Genomic DNA, 26,073 nt, shown 5'->3' with positions numbered 1-26,073 from the left:
TCACCTAGGTCCATATTATCAGAAGAACATTCCCTTATTAACATTCTGTTCAAAATAAAGAGAAAACAGACATTACAGAAGAACTGGGTAGGGTGGTTTTCTTAAATGTTGAAAATTGTATTCTGTGACATAGTAAAACATAAAAGAAAACTGTTTGCAGGATTTCAAGCAAGCGCTTTTGGTAGAATAATGGTTCCAGGGCCAATGTATGACAGAAACTGCCTCAGGATATGTTCGTGGAGTATGGCCAAAGACTATTTAAAGTAAGGTTTTTGCACCAAAATGCCGCAATATGTGTATTAAGTAGTAATAGTTTCCAGGGGTGAATATTTAAGAAAACACCACACACTATAAAACCAAAACGCATCATGCTTAGATATGTAGATTTTTCTTTCACTTGAGCAGAAATTAAAATAGTGTCAGGCACAGTGCACGTGGGAAAAGTTGCATCAAAGTAAAGGACAATCTATATGGACTCTTGTGTGGATAGGATTGTCCATTACACATTATTCTTGAGTCAGTCAGTGATAAAATCTCACTAGCAGTTTAAGCACATAAGTATTGCATATATAAATCGATAGATTTATCAAATAAATAAATCAAAAGACAGCTTTAATCACTTTGAATCTCTCGAGTCCACTCCAGATTTTCATCTTCAACCCGAACAGGACTCAGTTCTCCTAGGAAGATCTGATGAACGTTGAGCATAACAAAATAATTTCCCAGTTCTTCCATAGCACCTTCCCGTTACCATTATTGTTATTATCAAAAACAATTATTATTGTAAGTGGTTTTAGTTAAGGGTTTGCTATGTACCAAGCATCTACTAGGCTCTGGGGGCAGATACAAACTAATCTGGTTGTACATAGTCCCTGTCCCATATGATACACATTTATATATGCATATATATATATATATATATATATATATATATATTTAGAGAGAGTGCTACATATATATAGAATGTTTTTCAAGGAACATGAATCCTTGATTAATTTTAGATAAACTGACAACTATCAATAGGTTCATGAAGATGAAATCATGCCAGACCTCTTTAATTTCCTTCTATTAAAAATATGTTCCCTGGACGGTGGGAGGGTGGGGGCAAGAGGGGAAAGCAACAGATTTAATCTATCTAGACTTCAATAAAGCTTTTGATTCAGTTCTCTAGGGCATTCATATCGACAAGCCAGAAACCTATGACAATAACCATATTGTCAGAAACATGAACAGCTGGCTTGAATTCCATCCAAATGATAGCAACAGTTCTGGGTCAAACTGGAGGCACATATTGAGGGGTATCCCATCAGTATTGTTCATGTTCACATCTTTATTGATCACCTTGTTGAAAAAAATGGATATATTCCATCAAATTTCCAGGTGGTATCAGTTGAACAGGGTAACAAATACTGTGGAATTCAGGAGTAACATTCAAAGTGACCTTGATGAGTTTGGGGAACTGAACCTGAATCTGAATTGTACTTTCCAAGCGCTTAGTACAGTACTCTGCATTACAGTAAGCACTCAATAAATACGGTTGAGTGAACCTCCTAAATTTAGGGATGAAACCCAAAAGGCATAATCCTAGATAGCTGAAAGCCAGATAGTAGTCATGAATATAACAGAAAGTGACCTGAGGTTCATAATTAGCTAAATTGAAAATTAATCAGCCATTTAAAAAGCCAACTTGGAAGAAGCAGCCTGGTCTGATAATTAGGAAAGATAATGGGCCTCGGAGTCAGGGGACTTAGGTTCTAATCCCAGCTCCATCACTTGGGTGCTCTGTGAATTTGTGCAAGGCACAATTTCTCTGTGCCTCATTTTACAAATGAGGATTAAATTCATGTTTTCCCTCGTACTTAGACTTGTGAGTCCCATTAGAACAATGCCCCAGCACTTAGAACAGTGTTTGGCACATAGTAAGCGCTTAACAAATGCAATCATCATCATCATCATATGGGACAGGGACTATGTCCAACCAGATTATTTTGTATCTGCCCCCAGTGCCTAGTAAAGTGATTGGGACATAGTAAAACCTTAACTAAAACCACTTACAATAATTATTTTTGATAATAACAGTAATAATAACGGGAGAACTGGGAAATTATTTTATTATGCTTCACATTATTCAGATCTTCCTTAGAGAATTGAGCCCTGTTCGGGTTGAAGGGGAAAATCTGGAGTGGACTCTAGAGATTTGAAGTGATTAAAGTGGTCTTTTGGGGAGAAGGTTAAAGAATTGGGGTATATCCAAAGAGGAGACTACTGTGGGATGCTCTAAAACCTTCTGAGTGCATATGTAGAGATTTTGTGAGGAGACTGACCAGCTGTTCCTCATCCACAAGAAAAGCTGGGAATAAAAGAAATTAAACCAATGAATAAAAACAAAGCAAAGAGAGTTTTGACTGAGCACGCAAAGCTAATTGAACCCTTGTTGGGCGTGGTTTAATGTTCTCATCATCATCATCATCATCAATTGTATTTATTGAGCGCTTACTATGTGCAGAGCACTGTACTAAGCGCTTGGGAAGTACAAATTGGCAACATATAGAGACAGTCCCTACCCAACAGTGGGCTCACAGTCTAAAAGGGGGAGACAGAGAACAAAACCAAGCATACGAACAAAATAAAATGAATAGAATAGATATGTACAAATAAATTAAATAAATAAATAGAGTAAAAAAATATGTACAAACATATATACATATATACATATATATTCTCCCCTGTAAAAAGAGCGTGGTTAGGTCTGGATTCCACCTGAATTATTAAAGGCAAACCTGGATTAGGGCTAGCTCTCTGATGTTAAATTATTCAATTTCCAACTGGTGCCAGTATTTCACAGGGTCCAGATAGTTTTTCCTCTCTGTGATCCCTTAAAGCAGAGGGTGGTCCAACCTGTGGACTTTTAAAGACCCCTTGAATATCTGCTAGCAGGTGAGGGCTACCCCTTCTCTTCCAGATGATCTGTGGGGTCACCCTGAAGATTTTCAGCCATTGTAATCTCAGGCCACCCCCAAAGTTTAGTTTCCCAGCCATATACCTCCAGACTGTTTTAAAAGCATCTTTAGCCTCTTTACTAATACTGAAAATCACTTGAGCAAGATTTCAGAATTATGTCAAGTGTATCACTTGGGTTTTCCGTGCTCTAGTGTTTGCCTCTTGACCAGAGACATTTTAGTGAAGAGTCATTTTTATTTGTTAAGTACTTCATTGTTCCCGATTTAATGTAAAGTATTATTTCGTCAGAATCATTTGGCGATGCCTCTTTTCTTCATTTTAAGTTTCCACAGTTTGTTTTCATTTGAACCGACACAATGTATATTTTATCAGCACTGATGGCTAACTCAGTTATGAACTAGTGCTCTCTCAAATGCTTGTTCTTATAGATCGTAATCGTGAATGAAGCTTTTGTTTTGAAAATTTCCCAAGACTTTCAGGAGGCTTTGAGTTCCTAATGGGTGGAATAATTTTTTCCAATTTAGTTAAAGGCTCTTTACCTCCTCCAGGGTTCTTGTACAATAAGTCTTAATTTATTAAGACTCTTTACATTTAAATGCAGTTCCATTGGATATTCACTGTAAATAAAATTGGCATGGTTTGTAATATTATTTCTAAATAGAGAATTAAAATTTTACATTCATATTCCTAGAAATGAAAATTTATTTTCTCCATTGGAGAGAGATTAACTTAATTAGCTCTGTACCATTCTTTAATGTGATGGAAATATGCTTCTTGAACAACATTTTGAAATCAAATTTCCTTTTTTTTTCTTTTTCCATTCTCCATCCGGTTGTTAAGTTGACATTTAGAATTTAAATAACTTTGATCAGAGTATTTCACGATATTGGGGCGTGCAAGATTTTTAGTTGAGTTGAATGTTGCCGAAAAATCACGACCTAGGCCTGTACAGCGTGTTGAATTCTGCAACTCTACCGTACATATTTACTATAGTTCTAACACCTTCCAACATACTGAGTGAGATTACTGAATGTTTTAAAAATAGAAGTTCTGAAAATAACGCCTTCTTGAACATACAAATGCCATGATCAGTAAACACTGATCAGATCAGTGATAGAAGAAAGGGACAACAAAGAATGTTTAGAGGAACATGGGTTAGGTTCTGAACACTTTAGAGGATCTCAGATCCTGGTTTCACACCATTCAGTTGCAGTCATAATTTGTGTGTCACTTTAGTGACAGCAAGCTCACCAAACTAAATTTAGGGGAACTGGATTAAAATTCATGTTTGCTTCAGTTATATCTTTCAAACCACCACAGAAATGTTTGACAAAATAAATTGTTGTAATTCAATGGAAGAGGAAAATGGGGGGGAATAGAGACAAAATTAAAGTACCTAGTCTTTCCTAATTATTCAAGCTTCAAGAAATACCCATGCTTCCCTAAACAAAAAAAGCACAGCTCCATAAACTTCCACAGTTGGGTAAACAAGTTCTCAGTTCTCCAAAATGACGGGAATTATAGAAATTGATTTATTTGAAGGCTCTTTTCCCTCCCATAACATTCAGGCACAATGTTAAGTAGTTGTAATTTAATACAATTTAAAATGGAATTCTTTTCAATTTAATATTGTAAGTAGAATTATTGGATGGGTTTAAAATATTACAAACATGAGAAAACCCCCAGTTTTGGCCCATGCTCTGGGTAACGATCCAGGAAGAAATTAATAGCCAAGTTCCTTTTCTCATTAATTTAATCAGTCACTGGTATTTATTGAACACTTACCATGTGCAGAGCACTTTACTAAATGCTTGGGAAAGTACAATGCAGTAGAGTTGTTAGATGCAATTCTTGCCCACATGAGTTTACAGTGTATAAAGGGAGACAGACATTAAAATAAATTGCAGATAGGGAAAATAGTAGAGTATGAATATAACAGAAGTGCTGTGGGGCTGGGGTGAGTAACAAAGTCCTGGTCTCATTTATTCCCGAAGGTCTTGGTTTCCGAGGGGATACTGGGAGAAGGCCTTGTAGTTCTTGGGAAACGTAGTTCCTAGGAGGAGAGGGAATGTATTTCATATTCCTCTTTTAAGCCCCCCGTGATTACAGTCCCACCTCCAAAAGCGACCTGAATATTAAGAAACTGCAACCCAGCAAGATGGTTGTCTACCTGACACACACATTCATGGTTAGAGATGTACCATCTTACATGCCTAAATTTTCCCTGTAATAATCAATTATGTGCCTGTCAACCATGCAAAAACATTCTTGAATCCCCAGCATCCCTAAGTTCATTTTCTAAGAGTCCACTACGGACCCCTAATGCATAAATATTTCCAAATCCTTCTTGACCCTAATGATAGTCTCTGCCTGTTCATCTCTCTCAGGTAACAAAGTCCATGTGTTTACTACCTGCTGTGTGAAAAAGTTTTTACTCTTGTTCATTTTGAATCTACCACTTAGGTTCAGTGGATGCCTTCCCCAGATGTAGCATTTGGAGAATATAGAGTTCCGTGTCCTCTGTCTGAATCCTTTTCAACCAAAGAGGCCTTAATCCTTTCACTGTGTCCTCATGTCGAAGCTGCTCCAACACCCTGATCATTTTTTCCCCCCTTTTCTGCCCAAATTATTCCAGTTACAGGTATATTGTGGTTTTCTGCCATTTTCCATACCTTTGCTGGTGGACCCAGACTTAATTCTTAAATTGTTACCTTTCCTAAAATTAAAGTTGTAATGCTATCTACAAGTGAGGAAATAGACTAAAATTAGTATTCAAGTTTGACTTCCATGAGTTCTTTGCTAATCTGTTGGCGATATTGTTGGCTTGTAAAATGGACTGGAGATGGTCTGGTAAGTTGCCCATCAGTCAGCCACACTTATTGGATGATTGCTTAGCAAAACCCTAGACATTCCGGGAGTCCATGCCCTTCAACAGCATATCACCTAATGGGAAGAGAGTACAAAAACAAATGTATTTAAACCAGGGGTTGAAATATGAAAATATAATCACTTGTACAGAGAGAAACAAAACCCTCAGCTACAAAAACTAGTTCAGTAGGGTTGCTATGATCTTGTGTCTGATGATAGCTACCAGACTTTCCTCTGAAAGAAAGGCCAGAATGGAAGGTTTTGCTCTTGTTCGCCTGGAAAATAGTAGCACAGGGACCTGAAACAATGAGTGAACAGGGATCTGGACATTAGTTAAGCACTCAATGTCCCCTTTCCCTTCTTCCTTTACCTCCCCCAACCATTTTCTTCTTCCATCAGCCAGACTTATTCTGCTGAACCAGTCTGTCTCTGTCTGTCTCTCTCTCTCTGTCGTGTGTGTATCTGTGTGTGAAGCCCTTACTGTTACAAATACAGGGAAGCCCAGATCCACTCAAATACACAAAAAACAGATAGACTCACTAACAGGGACAAAGGTGCAAACACACGTATGCCAAACTGATTGTTTTGTAGCTTCCCCTATGCTCAGTTCAGTTCTTGGCACAGTGTAAGCTTAAATGCTTAACAATACCACACTCTTCTTCTTGTTATGGAAGCAAGCAAAACTCACATGGGATGCAGAGCCAAACGTGGACAGACAGGCACAGGAACGCACACAGGTTCGGAAAGAAAGTGAAATTCAGCTTCAAAGGGAAACTTAAACGCGGCCTAGGAACTCAAAGGGACAGAGTGGAAAGAGGATGTATGTAGGGAGGGATCAGAGTGGGGACGATGAGAAGAATTGGGAAGAGGATGAGATTAAGAAGAAGAGGAGAAGCGACTTAGGTTCCCACAAAAATCTTTTGTGAGTCCGGTCTATTCTAAGTCAGGAAAATGGTATATACTAAGTTTTGTGGCTGGGATTGGAAGAACTTGTGAGTGGAAAGCAGCTCCAGGGATAGTTTCAGATGGTAAATGTCGTCCCTGTAAAGTTTAGGATCAAAACTAAACCAAACAGATCAAGCCTGATTGAAAGAATAAAGAGGAAATATTTTTTTCTAACCAAAATTAAGGCTTATATGTTGATTCAGAAGGAGGTGTTGATGGGTTAATTGCTCAGCCCTCTGTACTGAAGTTTGCTTTTTGCCATTGATTCCTATAGGGATCCTCAGGGATTAAGTGAAACCTGGAATGCATCCAAATTAACCCATTGAAAGCCTCTGACTTGGTATGCCATATTGGGTAACATTTCTTCATTCTCCTTTGGGAACTGTTAGACAAGCCCAAAATGTTTAATGGCCTAGGTGAGAAATGGTTCCTTTATACTTCCTAATGGAAAGCTCTCCATGGATATCATTGACCTGGAGATTGGCTGTGAAACTGGGAAGTAGGAAATCTTGAGTTCAGGTTTTGCCCCTTATCTGTGGCTATTCTTGTTTCCATTTCCCTCTTCAGCAGAGGAAATATCCCTTCCAGGGGCATGATCATCCAGGACCATTGCTACTGGGCAAAGACTTGTTACTTTTGATTACTTTAAAAGGCTTGACAGAAACTACTGCCACGTTAAAGTACTCTTGTTGATGGAGATGGAGAGGACTGGTGTAACTTCATGTCTATCTCAGGCATCAGTTTGAAAAATGAAAGCCCTGACCCTCAGTGCTTAACTCTTAGTGGCCATGTGTTTTGAACTAAGTAGAGACTTTATGTGTTATTGGAGACACAAGACAATAATAGTAATAATAATGCATTGAATTTGCATAGTCCTTTCCATTTTTCAAAGCACTTCCTCACTAATTATCCTAGTTTTTTTCTCCCAACGTCCCTCTGAAGTAGGGTAAAAATGACATTATTCCTCCTATTTTAAGAAGCAGCATGGCCTAGTAGATGGAGCCCGGGCCTGGGAGTTGGAAGGGCCTGGATTCTAATCCTGCCCCTGCCACTTATCTGCCGTGTGACCTTGGGCAGGTCACTTAACTTCTGTGCCTCAGTTCCCTCATCTGTAAAGTAGGGATTAAAACGTGAGCCCCATGTGCGACAGGGAATGTGTCCAACCTGATCAGCTTATGTTTACCCCAGCACTTAGAATAGTGCTTCACACATAGTAAGCACTTAACAAATACCATCATCCAACTTGTACTTCCCAAGCGCTTAGTACAGTGCTCTGCACACAGTAAGCGCTCAATAAGTACGATTGAATGAGTGAATGAAAATTATTATTGTGTTATAGACGAAGAAGTTGAGGTATAGAAGAGGTAAGCAACTTGCCCAAGGCCACATAGCAGCCCAAGGAAAGAGCTGAGATATACTAGATCTCTCTACTTTCAAATGCATGCGCTTTGCAATCAATCAGGCTGCTTCCGAGAAGATGACTCCAGTATTTATTTTCATGCCCTCGTGGCCCTTGTCTTGCTGTTTCAGGCCAGACCTCAACGTCCAGGCAGAGTAGGACAGTGATGCCAGGCCCCGTAACAGCAGCCAACAATTTTGAGTATTTCTGCGTCAGTTGAATTGCAACAAAAGCCCAAGTTGCCCAAAAGGAATCCCTTTTGCTGAATCAAAATAGGCCTGGGAACATTTGTGGTGTTAAGCATTTGGTAGTGTTTTCTCATTTTTCATTTTTTCTCAAACCGCAATGCAGTTTCCCAGTTGCAGATGCAATAGAATGGGGCAGAGATTTTGGAAAGCATCTATTTTAGGAACTAGGGTTTTCCAGGACTCTGCTTAGGCTGAACTGCTTGTCGTTAATCTAATTATATTTATAGTCCGTTTGGCCTGCATCTCTCATAATCACATAATTTACTTTAAAAAATATCCGTGAGGAACTCCTGCAATGTAAATCCAAACAGTGAGATAAAACGAACCTCACTTGAATTTTCAAAATCTTAAATCTAAGGTAGAAGTAAATGATGAGCCCGAGGCCATCTTGGTGGGTCAGTGTTGTTTAGAAATGTGAAAAGGAGAAGCAGTGAACGATAGGAGTAAAGTCTCTCTGTAGTGGAGTAAGATGGAATTTGTGTCACACTGATGCCATCTTCCCTCTGATTTTAGCTGTGTGATGCCAGTTTTATTTAGGGAGGATTTTAAGACCTCATGAAATAATGTCCGCATGTGTTTTTAAGAGGTTTTAAGGTCTGAAGGAGCAGTAGTTGTCGGCACTTTAAAATATGTGCTAGGTAAGCTCAGGGAAACCTTATCCTTACTCATCCTCATTGTCAACTGACTGTGGAAACTGATGGGAAACAACCGACCTGGCAGAGTTGAAATGCTTGATCTATTGGCACAGCTCTATCTTTAACTGCACTTCTAAATGATCCATGGTCTCGCTGTCCATTTCCATGCATGTTAACATTTTAAAGTCTGTTCCGATGGCTTTCTAATTCATCGATATCCCATTCGGGACCGTACCCATTGTCGCTTTTGTTTCGTTTTGTTAACGGCATCTGAGTATTTGATAGATCGCTGTTCGTTGTCCTTAAGAAAACGGGGCTCAGAAATCCTCACTTTAACGCTTACGATGTTTAGCCTAGAGCGGAATCACTGTGCTGCCTGGCCGATTTACACGGTGTCCCCTCTGTACCGTTTCTCTCTGTTGCAGACATCGACGATGCGCAGATACTTCCCCGCACAACTAGAGTCAGACATTTCTCCCAAAGCGAAGAGCCCGGAAATGAAGTGTTCGGGGCCCTGAGCGAGGAGCAGCCTCTGCCGCGAAGTAGCAGCACGTCTGATATCCTGGAGCCATTCACAGTTGAACGAGCCAAAGGTGCAGTTCCTGTCATTGACTCTCCACCCCGCCAGGCTCCAAGCTTGCAGAGCTCCACAGAGGCCTCTTCAATAACTAGATCCACTGAGAGCCACATGACCAACCCTAATAGCAGAGAGTCCTCTTTGGAAGTTGGTGATAGCATTTACGATCATCTCTGTCATTTAATAGGTTCGGTAGAACTCGCAGACACAGCCACTGAACACATCCAGTACATTGACCTTGAAGGAGATGACGATCTTCTTTCCTCTCTGAAAGAGTATCTTAAGGAAAACCAGGAACATCACAGTAACTCTGAGCCAGGTAGACAGACGATCGCTCAGGAGAAGGTGGCCTCAGTAAATAGGGATGAGAAGTTATCGGTGGATAAAGTAGACTATGTAGATGAGGCAGCGCCTTCAGAGAGTCACCCCCTTGTCGGAACCGCTGCCGAGAAGGTAGACCTTCAACTAGCCCAGAACCTAAGCCACATCGCCCCCGGTCAGTCAGACGGGTGGGCGAGAACTCGGGCTTCCGACCCGTCCAAGCCGTCCAACACTGATAAGCAATCATCCGACCCCGGAGCAAGTAGCCCTCATGACAACGAAAGAAAGCGCTATCTGTACCGCCAAACAGCCACAGAAGTAGATGTAGGCGTGGAAGTCGCGTTAGCCGAAAATCCTAAAGGTGAAAAACTCAGTGGCCCGAGTGGTTTGCATGGAAAGAAAGGCCCACCAAAAGCATCAGTTAGCCACGAAACGCCTCCCACCGCAGGCAGCGGCAAACTCTCGCCAACCAAAAGGAGTTTGTCCGAAACGGTAACGCACAGAGCCAAAATCATGAAAATCGCCACTAAGAAACGAAATAGCGTCCACGTGACGTTTAGGCCTTCCACCGAATGCGTTCAGTTTTACAACCCTCTAGAGAACAAAGAGGCCCCGTGGAAGGCGAGACTGCGTAAGCTAGGTGGCTTCAGTAGTGGTAGCGGCAGCAGCGGTAACGCCTCCGCCGGCCCCAACGCCGTCGCGGAGGTAGTCAGGCCTGGAGCGTATAGACCGCTCGATGCAGGCAGTGCAGCATCGGTAAATAGTAAAGCCGTTAAGGAATCGACCGAGGCTCCGGCGGGCGCGTGGCACAGAGCCGGTGGCGCAGGAAATCAGCTGAGTAGCCGTAGCGCGCTGAGGTCGTCCAGTCACGAGTCAGGACTGCAGCAGGGCTCCCTGGGTGGCGTTTATAAAACTGTTGTACATGCTCTTTCGAAGCCGAAGGCAAATGTTTCCCCACAGAGGCAGAACAGAATGCCACCAGAGGCTCCACTGAGGGATCTGTACAGTCATGTAATGGGCTATTTTGGAAGGAAAGCTGCAGGTGAGCACAAAAGGTGTGCAGAGCGTCAAAGGAGAAAGACAGCACCAGTTTGGCTTAATGCGACTGAAGTGAGCTCTAAGCAATCAAAAGGCTTTGGGATGATCACTGCTTTCCCTCTTTTTGGTTATGCATGCGCCTTTAGCCAGCTGAATTTTTCCCCAGCGTAAAATCGGTGTATCTATTTTTCAAGCACTAATTTCCCTCGTAAGATACCCAGTTAAACCTCTTTGCTGCTGAACAACATTAGTGGAAGAGGAAGAGACAGGAAATTGCGAACGAGCCGCCCAAGGATTCGATCTTAAGTCCGTGCCTAAATCACAGCCTTCCGCGGGGACCTCAAATTTGAGCCTGTCCCGGGGCTGGGGAATGTTTTATTCTACCGTAGCTGGTTTTGCCAGAGGGCCCAGCTGCACTCAGACGCTTGCGTTGCTTTCACCGCTGGTCTGTGTAGTTTTCTTCCTCCTCCGTATCCTCCCCCTTCTTCCTGAGGGGGAAATACTTGGACGTTGTATGACACGATCGGAAAACCCAAGTCATACAACCAACACGAAGCATTTATGGGAGACAGGAAATGTAAACTCAAATGACCCTATCTTAAATAATCTCGGCTTGGATGTAGTCACTTTTCATTTAAAACCATTTCCAAACGTGCTTTAGGCTTTTCTGTTTGGCATTCCCTGTCATGAATGCAGGTTACACCCTAGCAACGTTTATCATTGCTTTCTTTTTCTTGATATCTTGGATGTGCATAAAGGTCTCATGGTGCTCATTCATGGGCTAGATATGGAACCTCTATGGACTGATCAAAGAGATCCGCATTATGGTAACTGATTTCTGCCAACTCAGTTCCAAGCTAAAATAACTGTACAGACATAAAATTAACATTCAGCAGTAAGGTTGGTTTTTTTTGTTCGTTTTAACCCGGTTGTGTTAGCATGATTAACAGTGCGCTCTGTAATGCATCCTGCCTTGAGACATTAATGCCACCTGAAGGCAGTCTTTGAAAGCTTAGCGTAGTAGCAACATGCCCAATTATTGAGAATGTTTAACGGTGGGCTTTGGTTCATTTTGCTCTTTTTCACCTGATGCTTGGCCCAATCCTTTAGTCTTTTAAGCAGGGTTATACTCTGAGACTCTAGATTATTTTTGAAAAGCACATCTTAATTGAATACAGTAATATAGCTCTCCTTTTTTTTCCTGAGATTTAAAACTGAATCTCAGGGCAATGTCCAAAGGCCAATACCAAGTCCAAAAAGAAGAAACTTGTTTTAACTGTCACATTTCAAGGTATTTTAGAAAATTTAATAAGTCAAAAAAAATTTTTTTTAATTTTTTCCACTCCAGTCCAAACTTTTTGAAGGGAAATTTCCGCAGAGTTGAGATTCTATTTTGTACATCCAGGTTATGGAATTTTTTTGGTCCGTATTTCAAGTCAGACACATCGCCACACAGGTTGAACAAGAGAAATTAAGAATACATTTTCCATATAGTCATCTGAAATGGAAAAATACAAATTCATAGTACCATTCGTATGGCATATAGGGAGGGAGAAAGAGGTATATATGGTGTCCTTTTAAAGCAAATATTAACCCCACTTCAACTAGTGCTTACCTGTAAGCTTTCCTGCTATTTGAGGTTTTGTTGGAGATTGACTAACATCTGCATAGTTAGAGAGTAAACATAAGATTTACTAATTCTTAAAATTAAATCTATTTTTGAGGAGGGACATAATCCTTCAATGCATGTTTGGCAAGTAATTTTGGCATAGGTTTCTTTTTTATTTTTGTTCATTTTGTTTTAAGTCTTTTAAATGTGCAAAATCTCACTCACTATATTTAGTCATATGTTTGCTTTTAGCCAATAAAGAGGACATGAGTCAAAAGCTACACCCTCTTAATAGTGATATTGGCAGTAGCAGCACAAATGTTCCTGACTTGATGGATGAGTTTATAGCTGAGAGACTCCGCAGTGGTAGTGCATTGGTAAGCTCCATTTTTACTTGATATATCTAGATTGGGGGGCAGAAAAGCAGAGAAACAGCACTGGATAGCCTTTGCATGTTATAAAAAGAAACTGTTTTTGTGCTCACAGCCGTATATTTGTGAATCCTTTGCATTTCAAAGCATTCTGTTGTAGGAAACTCCATTTTGGCTAAAGTCGGAGGTAGACGTGTTCTCCTGTCCTAAGGCCAAGGCATGATGGTGACAGGATTCTGTCCTCCCTTCTTACCATCATCATCATCATCAATTGTATTTACTGAGCGCTTACTATGTGCAGAGCACTGTACTAAGCGCTTGGGAAGTACAAATTGGCAACACATAGAGACAGTCCCTACCCAACAGTGGGCTCACAGTCTAAAAGGGGGAGACAGAGAACAAAACCAAACATACCAACAAAATAAAATAAATAGGATAGATATGTACAAGTTAAATAAATAAATAAATAGAGTAATAAATGTGTACAACCATATATACATATATGCAGGTGATACCATGAACCTGGTGTTTATGCTTTAGCTTCTTTTGAGACCCTGGAATTAAGATGATCATCAGTGGTATATATTGAGCACTTACTCTGTGCAGAGCACTATACTAAGTGCTTGGGAGAATACAGTATAACAGAGTTGGTAGACATGTTCCCTGCCCACAGCAAGCTTACAGCCTAAGGAGGCCACCTAAGCAAGCTTACAGCCTAAGGAGGCCACCTAACACTTCCCCTGGTGCAAACCGCCAGTCTCTGTAGCACTTGCTGGTTCGGGATGGCAAATTAGATTGGCGATTAGGATCTTCACTATCCAGTCTGACTAATTGGTGTGACTACTTAAAATGCTTCCTGCTTTACTTCCTCACTTTGTCATTTTGGATCATTTTGAAATAGTCATCCCTAGATACACAGAGCCAGTATGCTCCTGCCAAGGCATCTGTAAAGCAATCGTCTTTATATCAAATCCTAATTTCCCACTGACTCCTATTAGGTAATTGGAGAGGCATTCCAAGGGAGAGATTCAGCCCTGCCTCTGAATCCAAAATGTGACCGCTTCTCTTTGCCTTCGCTGTTTTATATCCTGCTTGCTTTGATTGGGAGGATTAAAAACCAAAGATATAGTAGTAACAATAATAATACTTATAATGACATTAGGTACTTAGAGAAGCAGCGTGGCTCAGTGGAAAGAGCCCGGGCTTTGGAGTCAGAGGGCATGGGTTCAAATCCCAGCTCCGCCAACTGTCAGCTGTGTGACTTTGGGCAAGTCACTTAACTTCTCTGTGCCTCAGTTCCCTCATCTGGAAAATGGGGATTAAGATTGTGAGCCCACGTGGGACAACCTGATCATCTTGTATCCCCCCAGCGCTTAGAACAGTGCTTTGCACATACTAAGCGCTTAACAAATACCATCATTAATTAATTAGGATGAGCCAACCATTGTGCTAAGCGCTGGAGTAGATGCAAGATAGTGATAGGACACAATCCCTTTCCCGGGGAACGGGTATTTCATCCCTGTTTTACAGATGAGGAAACTGGAGTATAGAGAAATATAAGTGTCTTGCTTAAAGTCACACAGCTGGCAAGGGGCATTGCTGGGACCAGAACATAGGTCTCTTGACTCCTAGTATTGTGGACTTTTTTTATGGTATTTATTAAGCACTTACTATGTGCCAAGCACTGTTATAAGCGCTGAAGTAGACACAAGGTAATCAGGTTGGACACAGCCCCTGTCCTACATGGGGCTCACAGTCTTAATCCCCATGTTACAGGAGAGGGAACTGAGACACAGAGAAGTTAAGTGACTCACCCGAGGTCACACAGCAGACATGTAGTGGAGCCAGGATTAGAACCCAAGTCCTCTGACTCCCAAGCTCACACTGTTGCCAGTAGGCCATGCTGCTTTTCATGCTGCTCTCCACCTGGTCAAAGTGAACATATTCATACATTATCTCAGTGGAAATGGGCTGAATGAGTTTTGGAAAAGAGGCTCTGTCTCCTTCTGTCCACCCCACACACCCTCTACCCACCCCCCCTTTTAAAATATCTAACATCAAGGGGATTTATTGAGCACTTACTTTGAGAAGATACAATTCTGGACACTGAAAGGAATCACAAAAGGAGTAAAAAAAAAAAAAAAAAAAAACAAGGTCCCTGCCCTCAAGAAGCGTGGGGATTTATTGAGCACTTACTTTGAGAAGATACAATTCTGGACACTGAAAGGAATCACAAAAGGAGTAAAAAAAAAAAAAAAAAAACAAGGTCCCCGCCCTCAAGAAGCGTATTGCAGTGGGGAGACAAGCAAAAAACATTCATTTAGATATATTGTAACCGCCTAAAGACAAAGACACCTACAAGAGGTTACAGGGGTGCAAATATGTGCGAGTTTGCTGTACTGACCTGTGGGACCAGGGCCACAATGGTGTTGATCCAGGAAGCTTTCTGTAAAAGGAGGTTCTTAGTAAAGTTTTGAAGGTGGGGGAGAATGTGGTTTGGTGAAGTAAAAGGGGGAGTATTTCCCCCATCACCCTGTAGACTAAGCTCCTTGTGGGCAGAGATCGCGGCTTCCAGCTCCGTTGTATTGTTGTTTCCCGGGCGCTTAGTACAGTAAGTGCTCAGTAAGTAGCACTGAGTGAGTGATTGAACGATTGGAAGCAGTGAGTTGGAGGCTAGAGAATCATAGATTCTAGTACAGTGTACTAGTACAGTGATAGTACAATGCTCTGCACACAGTAAGCGCTCAATAAATACGATTGTTTGATAGAGGATGCTGAGGAAGTGGGCTTGGGCAGAGTGGAGAGTGTGAATGGAAGTGAAGCCCGAGAAAAGAGAGGAGGGGACCAGAGAGAAGGAATTGGGAAACCATTTTGGATGAAGACTCTTAATGGCAAAGGGCTTGTAGTTTATTGTGAGAACTACTGTAGGCTTTAAAAGAGCCGATGGGTGTTTCAGAATGATAATTCATTCTGTCTCATGTACAGTAGACCTAACTGGGAAGAGAAAGAAGGTGGGGAGGCCAGCAGTAAAGCTATATATCAATCCACTGTATTCCGGTATATCAAGCCACAAGTAATTTCAGAATTTCAGTGTCTGTGTTTCCCACCAGACTGTAAACCCTTTGGAGATATGGATCATGTCTATACTGTTGTACTTTCCCAAGCAGAGCAGTGCTCTGCACACTGTAGGCAATCAATGCCATTGATTGAAAACACAAATTTATGATTCCCTGATTTATGTGCTCTGATGCAGTGAAATTCTGCGTATTGAGAGCCTTATAACAAAGAACACCCATATTGTAAATTGGAAATAAGCTAAACTGTATTGTAAATTGAAATAAGCTAAACTGTATTGTAAATTGAAATAAGCTAAAAAAGGGTTATAGTAAGCTAAAGCACTGCCTGAGGACATCAGAAATGGAGACAAAAGTGAGTAACTTTGAAGTGTTTGCATCCCACTGGGATCTCTTTAATGAGGATTATCTCCCAAGGAGGGTGAATATCTGGTACATGATTGTAAAGAACAGGCCCGGTGTGAAGTTTGTTTTCATTTTCCCGTTTTCAGAATGTGACAAGAAGGGGGAGCAGCCCGGGGAGCCTGGAAGTGCCCAACGACCTTCCTGATGTCCTGAACAAGCAGCACTCAATGCGCCCTATTGATGACCCAGGGGTGCCCTCAGAGTGGACCTCTCCTGCCAGCGCGGGGAGCAGCGACCTGATCAGCTCCGATAGCCATTCAGACTCCTTCGGTGCCTTCCAATACGACGGCCGGAAGTTCGACAGCAAGTATCTGTTTTTATTTGAAGTAGACTGTCGTTTTTCTGGTCCACTAGCCTATCGTTGATTATTTTTGAAGCGCCAATATCCTGTTCCTGATGTCTACCTGGCAGCTGCTGTTCTCCCTTATATGCGTTTCTGGGAAAAGAGTGACACAAAGCCGTGGAAGGTGAACCCGCTAGTAATAATAAATACGAATGAATGAATAACTTTCTCCCCCTTCTAGACTGTGAGCCCGTTGTTGGGTAGGGACCGTCTCTATGTGTTGCCAACTTGTACTTCCCAAGCGCTTAATACAGTGCTCTGCACACAGTAAGCGCTCAATAAATACGATTGAATGAATGAATGAATAATAATAATAATGTGCGGTATTTGTTAAGCACTTCCTATGTGCCAGGAGCCGTGCTAAGTGCTGAGGTGGATACAAGCAAATTGGGTTGGACACAGTACTTGTCCCACGTGGGGCTTACAGTCTCAACCCCCATTTTTCAGATGAGGTAACTAAGGCACAGAGAAATGAAGTGTCTTGCCCAAAGAGGTTCCAGTTCCGTTGTACTGTTGTCAGCACCTTTCAGCTTGCTTTTACCTCTGGCCTTTCAGTCATTCATTCATTCAATCATATTTATTGAGCACTTACTGTGTGCAGAGCACTGTACTAAGCGCTTGGGAAGTACAAGTTGGCAACATGTAGACGGTCCCTACCCAACAGCGGGCTCACAGTCTAGAAGGGGGAGACAGGCAACAAAACAAAACATGTTAACAAAATAAAATGGCCTTTCCCCGAGATGACACGACGGCTTGAACATCAAAATGCAAAGGTAGTCGATTAGTTGCTGGGAGTGCAGACCAGCCTGAGGTCCTGTTCTCTCCACCAAGGATGCTGGGGTCATTTGGAAAAATGAAAAATTCAAACCTCGCATGGGGTGGAACTCGACAGAGAAGGAGAGGGAGGGAAAGGGAAGAGGAAGGGAAGCAGACAGAGAAAGAGAAGAGAGGAGGGAAAAGGGGAATAAAAGGGAAAAGGAGAGGAGGAGGTGGCTTAGGGTGAATACATGAGGGAGGATTTGTCTTTGACTGCCAGGCCTTCCTGTCACTTCATTATCTGCCATTGCAGGCCAAGTGTCGTCAGCTCTAGTACTGGCGCGGGGCAGTCCAGGGGAGCCCGACCTAGCAGAAGGTATTGAAATAATTTAGAAGGAGCATAGGAGTAGTCTTGGAGTCGTCGGTATAAATATCAGAAATCACTGTACGGCAAGTTGGCGGGGTTCTTTTGTAATTCTGTTGTATGGAAGAAGTTTACCTTGGGATCCTCTTCTCCTGCAGATTTTGGTTTTGGGACTGAGGCCGGGACACCAGCTTCCACGGAGACGGATGCGGATTTGGCCCGCCTGCAGAGTGCGGATGAACAGGAGGTGGCTAGTTTAACGACGCTCCACATTGATTCGGAAACGAGCAGTCTCAACCAACAGCCCCTCTCTGCCGAGGTTGCAACAATCACTGGTAAAGTAACTATAGAGAAGCAGCGTGGCTCAGTGGAAAGAGCCTTGGCTTTGGAGTCAGAGGTCATGGGTTCAAATCCCGGCTCCGCCAACTGTCAGCTGTGTGACTTCGGGCAAGTCACTTAACTTCTCTGGGCCTCAGTTACCTCATCTGTAAAATGGGGGTTAAGGCTGTGAGCCCCCCGTGGGACAACCTGATCACCTTGTAACCTCCTCAGCGCTTAGAACAGTGCTTTGCACACAGTAAGCGCTTAACAAATACCATCATTAATTATAGAGAATTTGCTTTCCCAAGAATGTGAAGGGTTCAGATTAGAATTTGGTTGGGGCCGGGGGGAATTTTTAAAATATTACCACGCAATAGCGATTTTCCACCATAAACACTGACTTGCAGCCTGTCAATATTTTAGGTATTTTTTCTTTTTTACAACTGTAATACAGGAAATTAAAAGGCACAGTGACCAGAGTAAGAGGCTAGTTGATCAGGCCTATGGAAGAGCTCATCTTCCAGTTTTTTCTTTTTAAATCTTTATAAAAGAAAGCTCAAGATGTAAAAATTGACATTAAGTACTTTTAGTTCCATAGGACTATAAACATAACAAGATAACAGTTTTTCAGCCTCAGAGGAAAACAATCTATAAACCAAAATTCTTTCCCCAGTCACTGATTCCCTGCCAGTGAATAATGATGACAGTATTGCATTTGTTCTCCCTATATCATAATGTTTTCTACTTGATAGTCAAGAATCTGTTTAGTCCTATATCCATTTGTATTGGCTCCATCTTCGATAAGAAAGTGACCCTAAGAAAGCAGCATTTGAATCTGTATATGGTTTTAATATTAATTTCCAACTTTCACCAGGGGCTGCTTCTGTAATGCAAAATTTGCCATATCTCCCTATTTCTTCTATTATAATTTTATTAATTGATCATCCGCTGACTAGGTGCTTGAGAGTTAGAAAGACATAAGATTTGATCCCTACTCTTAAGGGACAAGTGACAAGACAAATAGAGAAAATTCAGAATATTATATTTAAAAACAGAAAGATTTAAGCCAATAAGGAGCAGTATAGAAAAATGCTACACTCTATAGTGGTATTCACCCAGATACCTGCCAATATGAGCCTATGTTTGTGTCTTTTCAAATTCTTCTATTATCAATTTTCTGTTTTCCTAAGCCTTGCATATAACGGGATTAAAATGTGGCTTTCTGAAATTCCATTTACAGGATCCGAAAGTGCATCGCCAATCCATTCTGCTCTGGGATCCCGATCACAAACACCCTCCCCTGCGACCCTGAACATAGATCAAATTGAACAGAAGGACCTACAACTGGATGAGAAGCTCCATCACTCTGTATTGCAGACGCCGGATGATCTAGGCAATACTTGGAAATTACATTCTTTTCATTTTTCTTTTTTTCTTTCCCTGCAAGAGATCTAGAAAGTCTTCAGCAAAATAGGGTCCCTTTAGTTCAAGGCCATATCAGCTATGGTTATTCTAATCTTAGAGTTATTTGGAAATGTACATACTTCTGGAACATTTCCTGGTTTTTCAAAAGTTCCTATTGGATCGTAAGCGCTCAATAAATACGATTGATGATGATCAGTTATTCCAGTATTTTGTATATCTGTACAGATTATTATTGGTTCCCACCTTTCAAATTAGTGGCTTTGTTCCTTTCACATTTCTCATTGCCTCCCGCTGATGTGCTGTTATTTCCAACACAAGAAAGACTAATGTAGGATCATTGTTCCTAATGACTCTGTATAGTCACCTGGTTGCTTTTTAATAACCAAATTAGATGGAAATTAGTTGTAAGGCTCATTCATTTACCATATATTTTAAGGAAAGGTTCATAGAATACCCTTCTATTTATTTTAATCACTTTTACTACATTTTACAGAAAAGCCCCATACCAAGTTTGAGTTCTTAGGTACATATTAGTTTCTTGCCATAAAGATCCCATTGGCAGGAATAAGACAGATGGTCCTCAGAATGAGACATAAAGTCACCAGTAATCATCATCATCATCATCAATCGTATTTATTGAGCGCTTACTATGTGCAGAGCACTGTACTAAGTGCTTGGGAAGTACAAATTGGCAACATATAGAGACAGTCCCTACCCAGCAGTGGGCTCACAGTCTAAAAGGGGGGGGGAGAGTAGCAATACAGTAATGCTGTATTGACAAAGACCCTAGTTTTTTCGCCCGTGGTTGAATCAGATTGAGTACTCACTGCAAGTGGCATAGACCTCTAGCAAGCCAGGCTTTGTTAGGAATGGAATATTCTCTAATTTGTTGGGAAAGAAACAAAACCAAGTTTGCTACTCTTGAAAATCCCCTGCTTATGGCAGTAATTTTTTCTCTTTGCTGTTAGGTTAACTTACAGTTTTCAAGAGTCATTATTCTAGTTGTGGAATATCTTTGCCCATTTTCTTCTCTGCCAGGTCATTTTACTGTGTGTTGGCTCTTCTGCCAGAGATAAGAAATTCAAAGTACTGTATTTTTACTACATAGCAAATTTTATAAAAGTTGGGAGGAGAGAAGTTTGAAATCAACAAAAGAAATTTTGAGGACATTATCGTAAAAGATCAGTATATGGCTTTTTTGGGTTTTTTTTTTTTTTTTAATTTAATTCTGGCACTCTTTCCAGATACTTAGGTTAGCTGGGCTTGAATATTACCTATTTTTAACTAGGATTCAGTTCAGGTGAGGAAAGTCCCTTTTGCTTGCCCCATTATCAAGGACTCCTGAAGTTCTTGAGTTCTTGGCCTTTTTGAAAGGTAAATTTGGGGATTTGGTCTAAAGCATTTGGCACTACCCTGCTTGTGACCTTGTTACTCGTATTTTGCTTTTGCAGCCGATGCATTTCAGCTAGGCTTTGCAATCTGGAGCCTGCTGAAAACCGATGATTTTAGTTAACTGGGGAAAAGGAAGAAAGTTGAAAACCCCTTACACTCACTCAATCAACGATATTTACTGAGCACTTACTGTGTACAAAGAGGTGTATTACATGCTTGGGAAAGTACAATACAACAGAATAGGTGGACACATCCCCTGCCCACAAAGAGCTTACAGTCTCAGGGAGGCACATATTAAAATTAATTATCAGTGTGCACATAAGTACTGAGTGGCTGAAGGGGCAGTGAATATCAAGTGTTTAAAGGGTACAGATCCAGGTACATAATGCCACAGAAAGGACGGAAAGTAAGGGAGATGGAGGCTTAAGCGGGAAAGCATCTTGGACGAGACAGTGTGATTTTAATAAGGCTACGAAGGTGGGGAGAGTAGTGGTCTGTCATATATGAAGGAGGAGGGAGGATGTAGCAAGGGGTTGGCGGCGAGATGGACTCGATCGAGGTACACTAATCCTACCTTGCTTGGAAAATGTATTTTTAAAGCAGCAACGCTTGCTCATATTTAAGTGACTTGGGAGGAATCAGTGTTGGAGTAAACACAGTGGCTAAACTTGAAGATATATCTTCATTTAAAAAAAAAAATGGTAAAGGGATTCAATCAGCATACCTTAGACTTCACAGTGGCCCCCGACCCAGAGAGGCCACACAGTGGAAACCCCCCGTTGATATTTCTGAGAGTTAAATGGAAAAACCAGAAGGCCTTCTAAGTGTTTCCTAGGAACTACTACCTAATACTGGATTCTAATTTGGAGAGAGGTTAGAGGAGAGCAACAAAAATTATTATAAAAGGGAACCATTAGGGGAAAATGAATTACAATTATTTCAATAGGTCACTAAATGACTGCCTTCAAATAGTTGGAGAGTTTTATATAAAACTCTGCTGAATAGCTGGTCTCACCTCCAGAGCAGATGGAGGAAGATGAATGAGCACTTAATAGTGTGCAGAGCTCTGATCTAGGTCCCTGGGAGAGTTCAATGGGGTAGGAGATGCTAGTTCTACACAGTGTCAGCCTTACCGGTAGGTTTGAAAGTCCCTTTGAGCCCACAAAAAAAGCTCCAGTTGAAAAAAAAAAATCTCAAAAAAAAGTTTCCTGGACTGTCATTTTACCACCTTTTTCCAACCTTACCTGTACCGCCCCTCCACCCCCCACCCTGATATAATGGTAATACGTTTGAGGTAAATGAGCTGCTGGAGCATAAAAATACACTGTGCCAAAGCCGGGAACCACATGTGTTTTAAATGGTAATATTCCATACCCACATTGTTTCTGTTTCACTTGTCCTGGTTCTTAGCCCTGTGGTCCCTCCCGGTTGACATGGCTACAGTCGAAATCCATCTATCTGCCCAGGGTGGCTTCGTTGAAGTCCTGCTTACAGACAGAGAGATAAACTACATGACTCTCTAGGTCCCTTCCAGCTGTTTACTCAGCCTAAAATTAGTTTCAGTGGCACTATTGAAGAAGTGAAGCAGGAATTAAGTGAAAAAGCCTACATTTCTTGGGAATTTCATTGATCCATTCTTTCCCTTCCCCTCGTAACAGAGTGGTCACCTGGATGAATGTTTCCATTGCTAGGAAGGTTAGTTTCTTAAAGGATGCTTTCAACAGGAAGTAGATGCATCATCGAATAGTAGCCCCTTATGTCCTATCTGAAGAAATATAATTAGGATGCCTGAGGGATTGAGTGGGTTGCGATTTATTCTTTTACCCTGTGTGCTCAGACTTATTCTGACTTGATTGGGATTCTGAGATAGTTATTTTATATTGGCTCTGACGATTATTTTTCTGTCGAATTTCAAAAAATTGTATTTCTGTATGTTTTCACTCTTCCTACAGAGACCAGTGAATTTCCATCTGAATGTTGCAGTGTGATGGCAGGGGGGACCCTTACAGGATGGCATGCAGATGTTGCTACTGTAATGTGGCGAAGAATGTTGGGAATTTTGGGTGATGTCAACACTATCATGGATCCTGAGATCCACGCTCAAGTTTTTGATTACCTGTGTGAACTTTGGCAGAATCTGGCCAAGGTAAAAGAAATGGGTCCCCTCAAATTAAGGAATCTCTTTTCCCCCTTCTTGTCTCTCCTACACCTCTCAGTCAGAGAGTTGAAGGTGACAAAAACAATGCCAAACTACAGCTCTCATGTGGATTGCCTTTTCTTTTCAAATCATTTCAGATTCGAGATAACCTTGGTATTTCAACTGATAACCTGACCTCCCCGTCTCCCCCTATTCTAATTCCTCCGTTGCGGATCCTTACCCCTTGGCTTTTCAAGGCAAGTACATAGAGGAGAAAGCTAAAAGCAATCAAAACCAACATCTGCTCATGCTCTACCACTTCGAAGAAGACCAGTATACAATTATAAAGTCATAAATCACCTGTCTTTATTTTGTATTTTTGTTTGTCAGTTTAGTTATTCTTCACTACACTCAGCTCAGGCACTTGATAAATCAGAAACCAAATCTCAGCCATTGGCAAATCACTTATCTAAAATTCAGTTGTAGACAACCCTATTGTCTAAAAATCCAACCAACAACATACATCACCTTCCTGACTTTTGTCTGAGGCGTAGTCTTGGTGGGGTTTTTCAAGAACGGAGGTCAACTGGCTGAGTTTGATTTTTGGATGTAACTGGAATTTGCTGGTATTTGGACTTTAGGCATTTGTTCCAGCAATTGTATCATTACCACCTAAGGCCAAACCAAAACCTTAGAAAATCATCAAGGCTAACTATTCACTCAAGATGTTACAGAGTAAATAAAGATGTTACAGAGTAAATACTGAGCAGCAGAACTAATGAAAATGCACTGTGAACTTTTAGTAGCCAACTTTTTTGGGACTTCATTGTCTTTTCAGTGTTCAGAATCGATTTTTCTTTTCAATTGCAGGCAACCATGTTGACTGATAAATATAAACAAGGAAAGCTGCATGCTTATAAACTTATTTGCAACACAATGAAAAGAAGACAAGATGTTTCTCCGAACAAAGATTTTTTGACACACTTCTATAATATAATGCATTGTGGACTTCTTCATGTTGACCAGGTAAATTTGTACTCTTAGTATTTTTAGATCAGGACTTTATCATTAACATATCTTTCAGGCTGTCAAAATAATTTACAGATTTCCAATAAAATGTTCATTTAGATTTCAAGATCAGAGTATTTACCGTAGTTCTGGGTCATGTACCCATGCACCCTTAATAAATATCAAGAGACTGTTCTCAAGATGATGAGATGAACTTCTTCCTTAGAAGAAAGAAACCTAAATTGTTAAAATGTCTTCTATAAACTATCGAAAAGCAGTTGCCTCAGTGCTGTAGGAGCAGATGCTCACAGAAGTGTTTTGGGTGACGTTATCATCAGTGTCAGGTGAACAGAACTAATCAGGACAAGTCCACATGCCACATTTTAACTTTGAAACTTGGTGAAAGTGAGTTCTTTCTGCAGAATATCACAAGGGAATTATAAAGTCAGAGGCACCTGATGTTCTTCCGCTCAGTTCCTGATTCTCCAAGGTGAATGTTCTAGGGAGAGAGAATGAAGTTGAGTCTCTTATGGCTTCAGGCCTTGGATTTGTCCCCCAGAGGAGATAGGTGGAGCAGAGACCCAGATACTTACGAGCTGTCACCCGTATGGCAGGCACACCGATCCTTGTGCACCAAAGACCTCCACATCCTCTTCCTTTTTGCTTCCATTTGAGCCCATAACATCAGGCTCAGCTCACTCAGCTCATTGGAAACAGGTAAAAATTAGCTTGTCCAGGGAGTCACCTGAGAATCTTGCTTAGTTGAGCAGACTGAAGTTTTCATTATTTCAAATCATCTATTCTTAAACTTCAACGCGCGACTGATATGAAAGATAACATGTCAAATGCCCCCTTCCTTATTTTTTCTCCTTCCTTTTAAGGATATTGTCAATACAATCATCAAACACTGCTCGCCTCAGTTTTTTTCACTTGGCTTACCTGGGGCCACCATGCTTATTATGGATTTCATCGTAGCCGCTGGTAGAGTGGCTTCTTCCGCTTTCCTCAATGTAAGTGCTGAGTTTCTTTGCGTTCACAATAGTGTATCGGTGGAAATAGTTTAAATAATTCGTTGTAGTTTCATTCGGTTGCTTCTCCTACGTAAGTACTCTTGACAATGTGAGAATCTTCGAGCAGGCTGATTCAGTGTGTCCTCTAAGAAGTGATCGATACATCTCAGCGATACAGAGCAAAATATTTTCTTTGTTCACTTTGGCATATGGCTGTGGAACTTCACAAGTACTGATGTGGAAGCCGCTTGTAGGGGGGAACCAATTGCAGAAACGACCATTTTTGTCCTGCAGGTGCCCCTTTCATCAAGTTCAGAAGAACATTAAAAAGTGCAGTTCTTTTACAGTAGACACGAAGGAAATATTTTTGTGTGTTACATCTTAAGTGGGTTTTTTAAGAGACCTTAATAGGAAACGTTAGAGGATGTTGCCTCAGTCCAACACTTGGTCAGGGTTAATAGCTCACATCAGAAGCTGGTCCAGTGAATGCAGATATGATGTAGTGGATGGTCCAGGGATCTAGAAGGGGGAGGTGCCCAGGCAGGCAGCAAGGGCACAGCTTCTTCCTTGCCTAAAGAGTGGACCGAAGCCCACTAGAATGGGAGGGTGGTCAGTGCCGTAAGCCCCATCTTCAATCTCCACGTTTTACGTGCAATCTTGGCACAAATACTTCTTGTCTCGTTAATCTCCGTGATTGGTTGGCACCCGGAATGGCTCAACATCCCAGGACGTCCCATTGCCGAGTGAAACTGCTGGGCAAGGTGGTGAGCGACCCACGCTGCTCAGTGCTCAGATCCGTAGGAAACAGAACCATGCCGAGCCATGGAGGTTGTTGAATGCTCTTAAGGAGGTGTATATGATGTATA

The 26,073-nt window shown here is 41.4% G+C and overlaps 1 protein-coding gene across 10 annotated transcripts in view; it reads left to right on the top strand.

Moving 5' to 3' along the window:
- Positions 1-26,073, top strand: part of RALGAPA1 (Ral GTPase activating protein catalytic subunit alpha 1) — a 163,888-nt gene that overhangs the window by 61,250 nt on the left and 76,565 nt on the right. For 6 of the 10 annotated variants that reach the window (XM_038756177.1, XM_038756178.1, XM_038756180.1 and 3 more), the window contains 9 exons: positions 9,482-10,996; positions 12,854-12,978; positions 16,538-16,754; positions 18,073-18,249; positions 19,476-19,628; positions 23,005-23,198; positions 23,348-23,446; positions 24,060-24,215; positions 25,079-25,207. In XM_038756177.1, the coding sequence (XP_038612105.1) occupies positions 9,482-10,996; positions 12,854-12,978; positions 16,538-16,754; positions 18,073-18,249; positions 19,476-19,628; positions 23,005-23,198; positions 23,348-23,446; positions 24,060-24,215; positions 25,079-25,207 (2,765 nt within the window). The remainder of the gene's footprint in view (positions 1-9,481; positions 10,997-12,853; positions 12,979-16,537; positions 16,755-18,072; positions 18,250-19,475; positions 19,629-23,004; positions 23,199-23,347; positions 23,447-24,059; positions 24,216-25,078; positions 25,208-26,073) is intronic. The other 4 variants (XM_038756186.1, XM_038756184.1, XM_038756182.1 and 1 more) reach the window with 1 other exon arrangement.

The sequence above is a fragment of the Tachyglossus aculeatus genome, chromosome 14 (genome assembly GCF_015852505.1).
Source record: "Tachyglossus aculeatus isolate mTacAcu1 chromosome 14, mTacAcu1.pri, whole genome shotgun sequence".
In the NCBI taxonomy this organism is placed as follows: Eukaryota; Metazoa; Chordata; class Mammalia; order Monotremata; family Tachyglossidae; genus Tachyglossus; species Tachyglossus aculeatus.
This window is presented reverse-complemented; position numbering and strand designations above follow the sequence as displayed.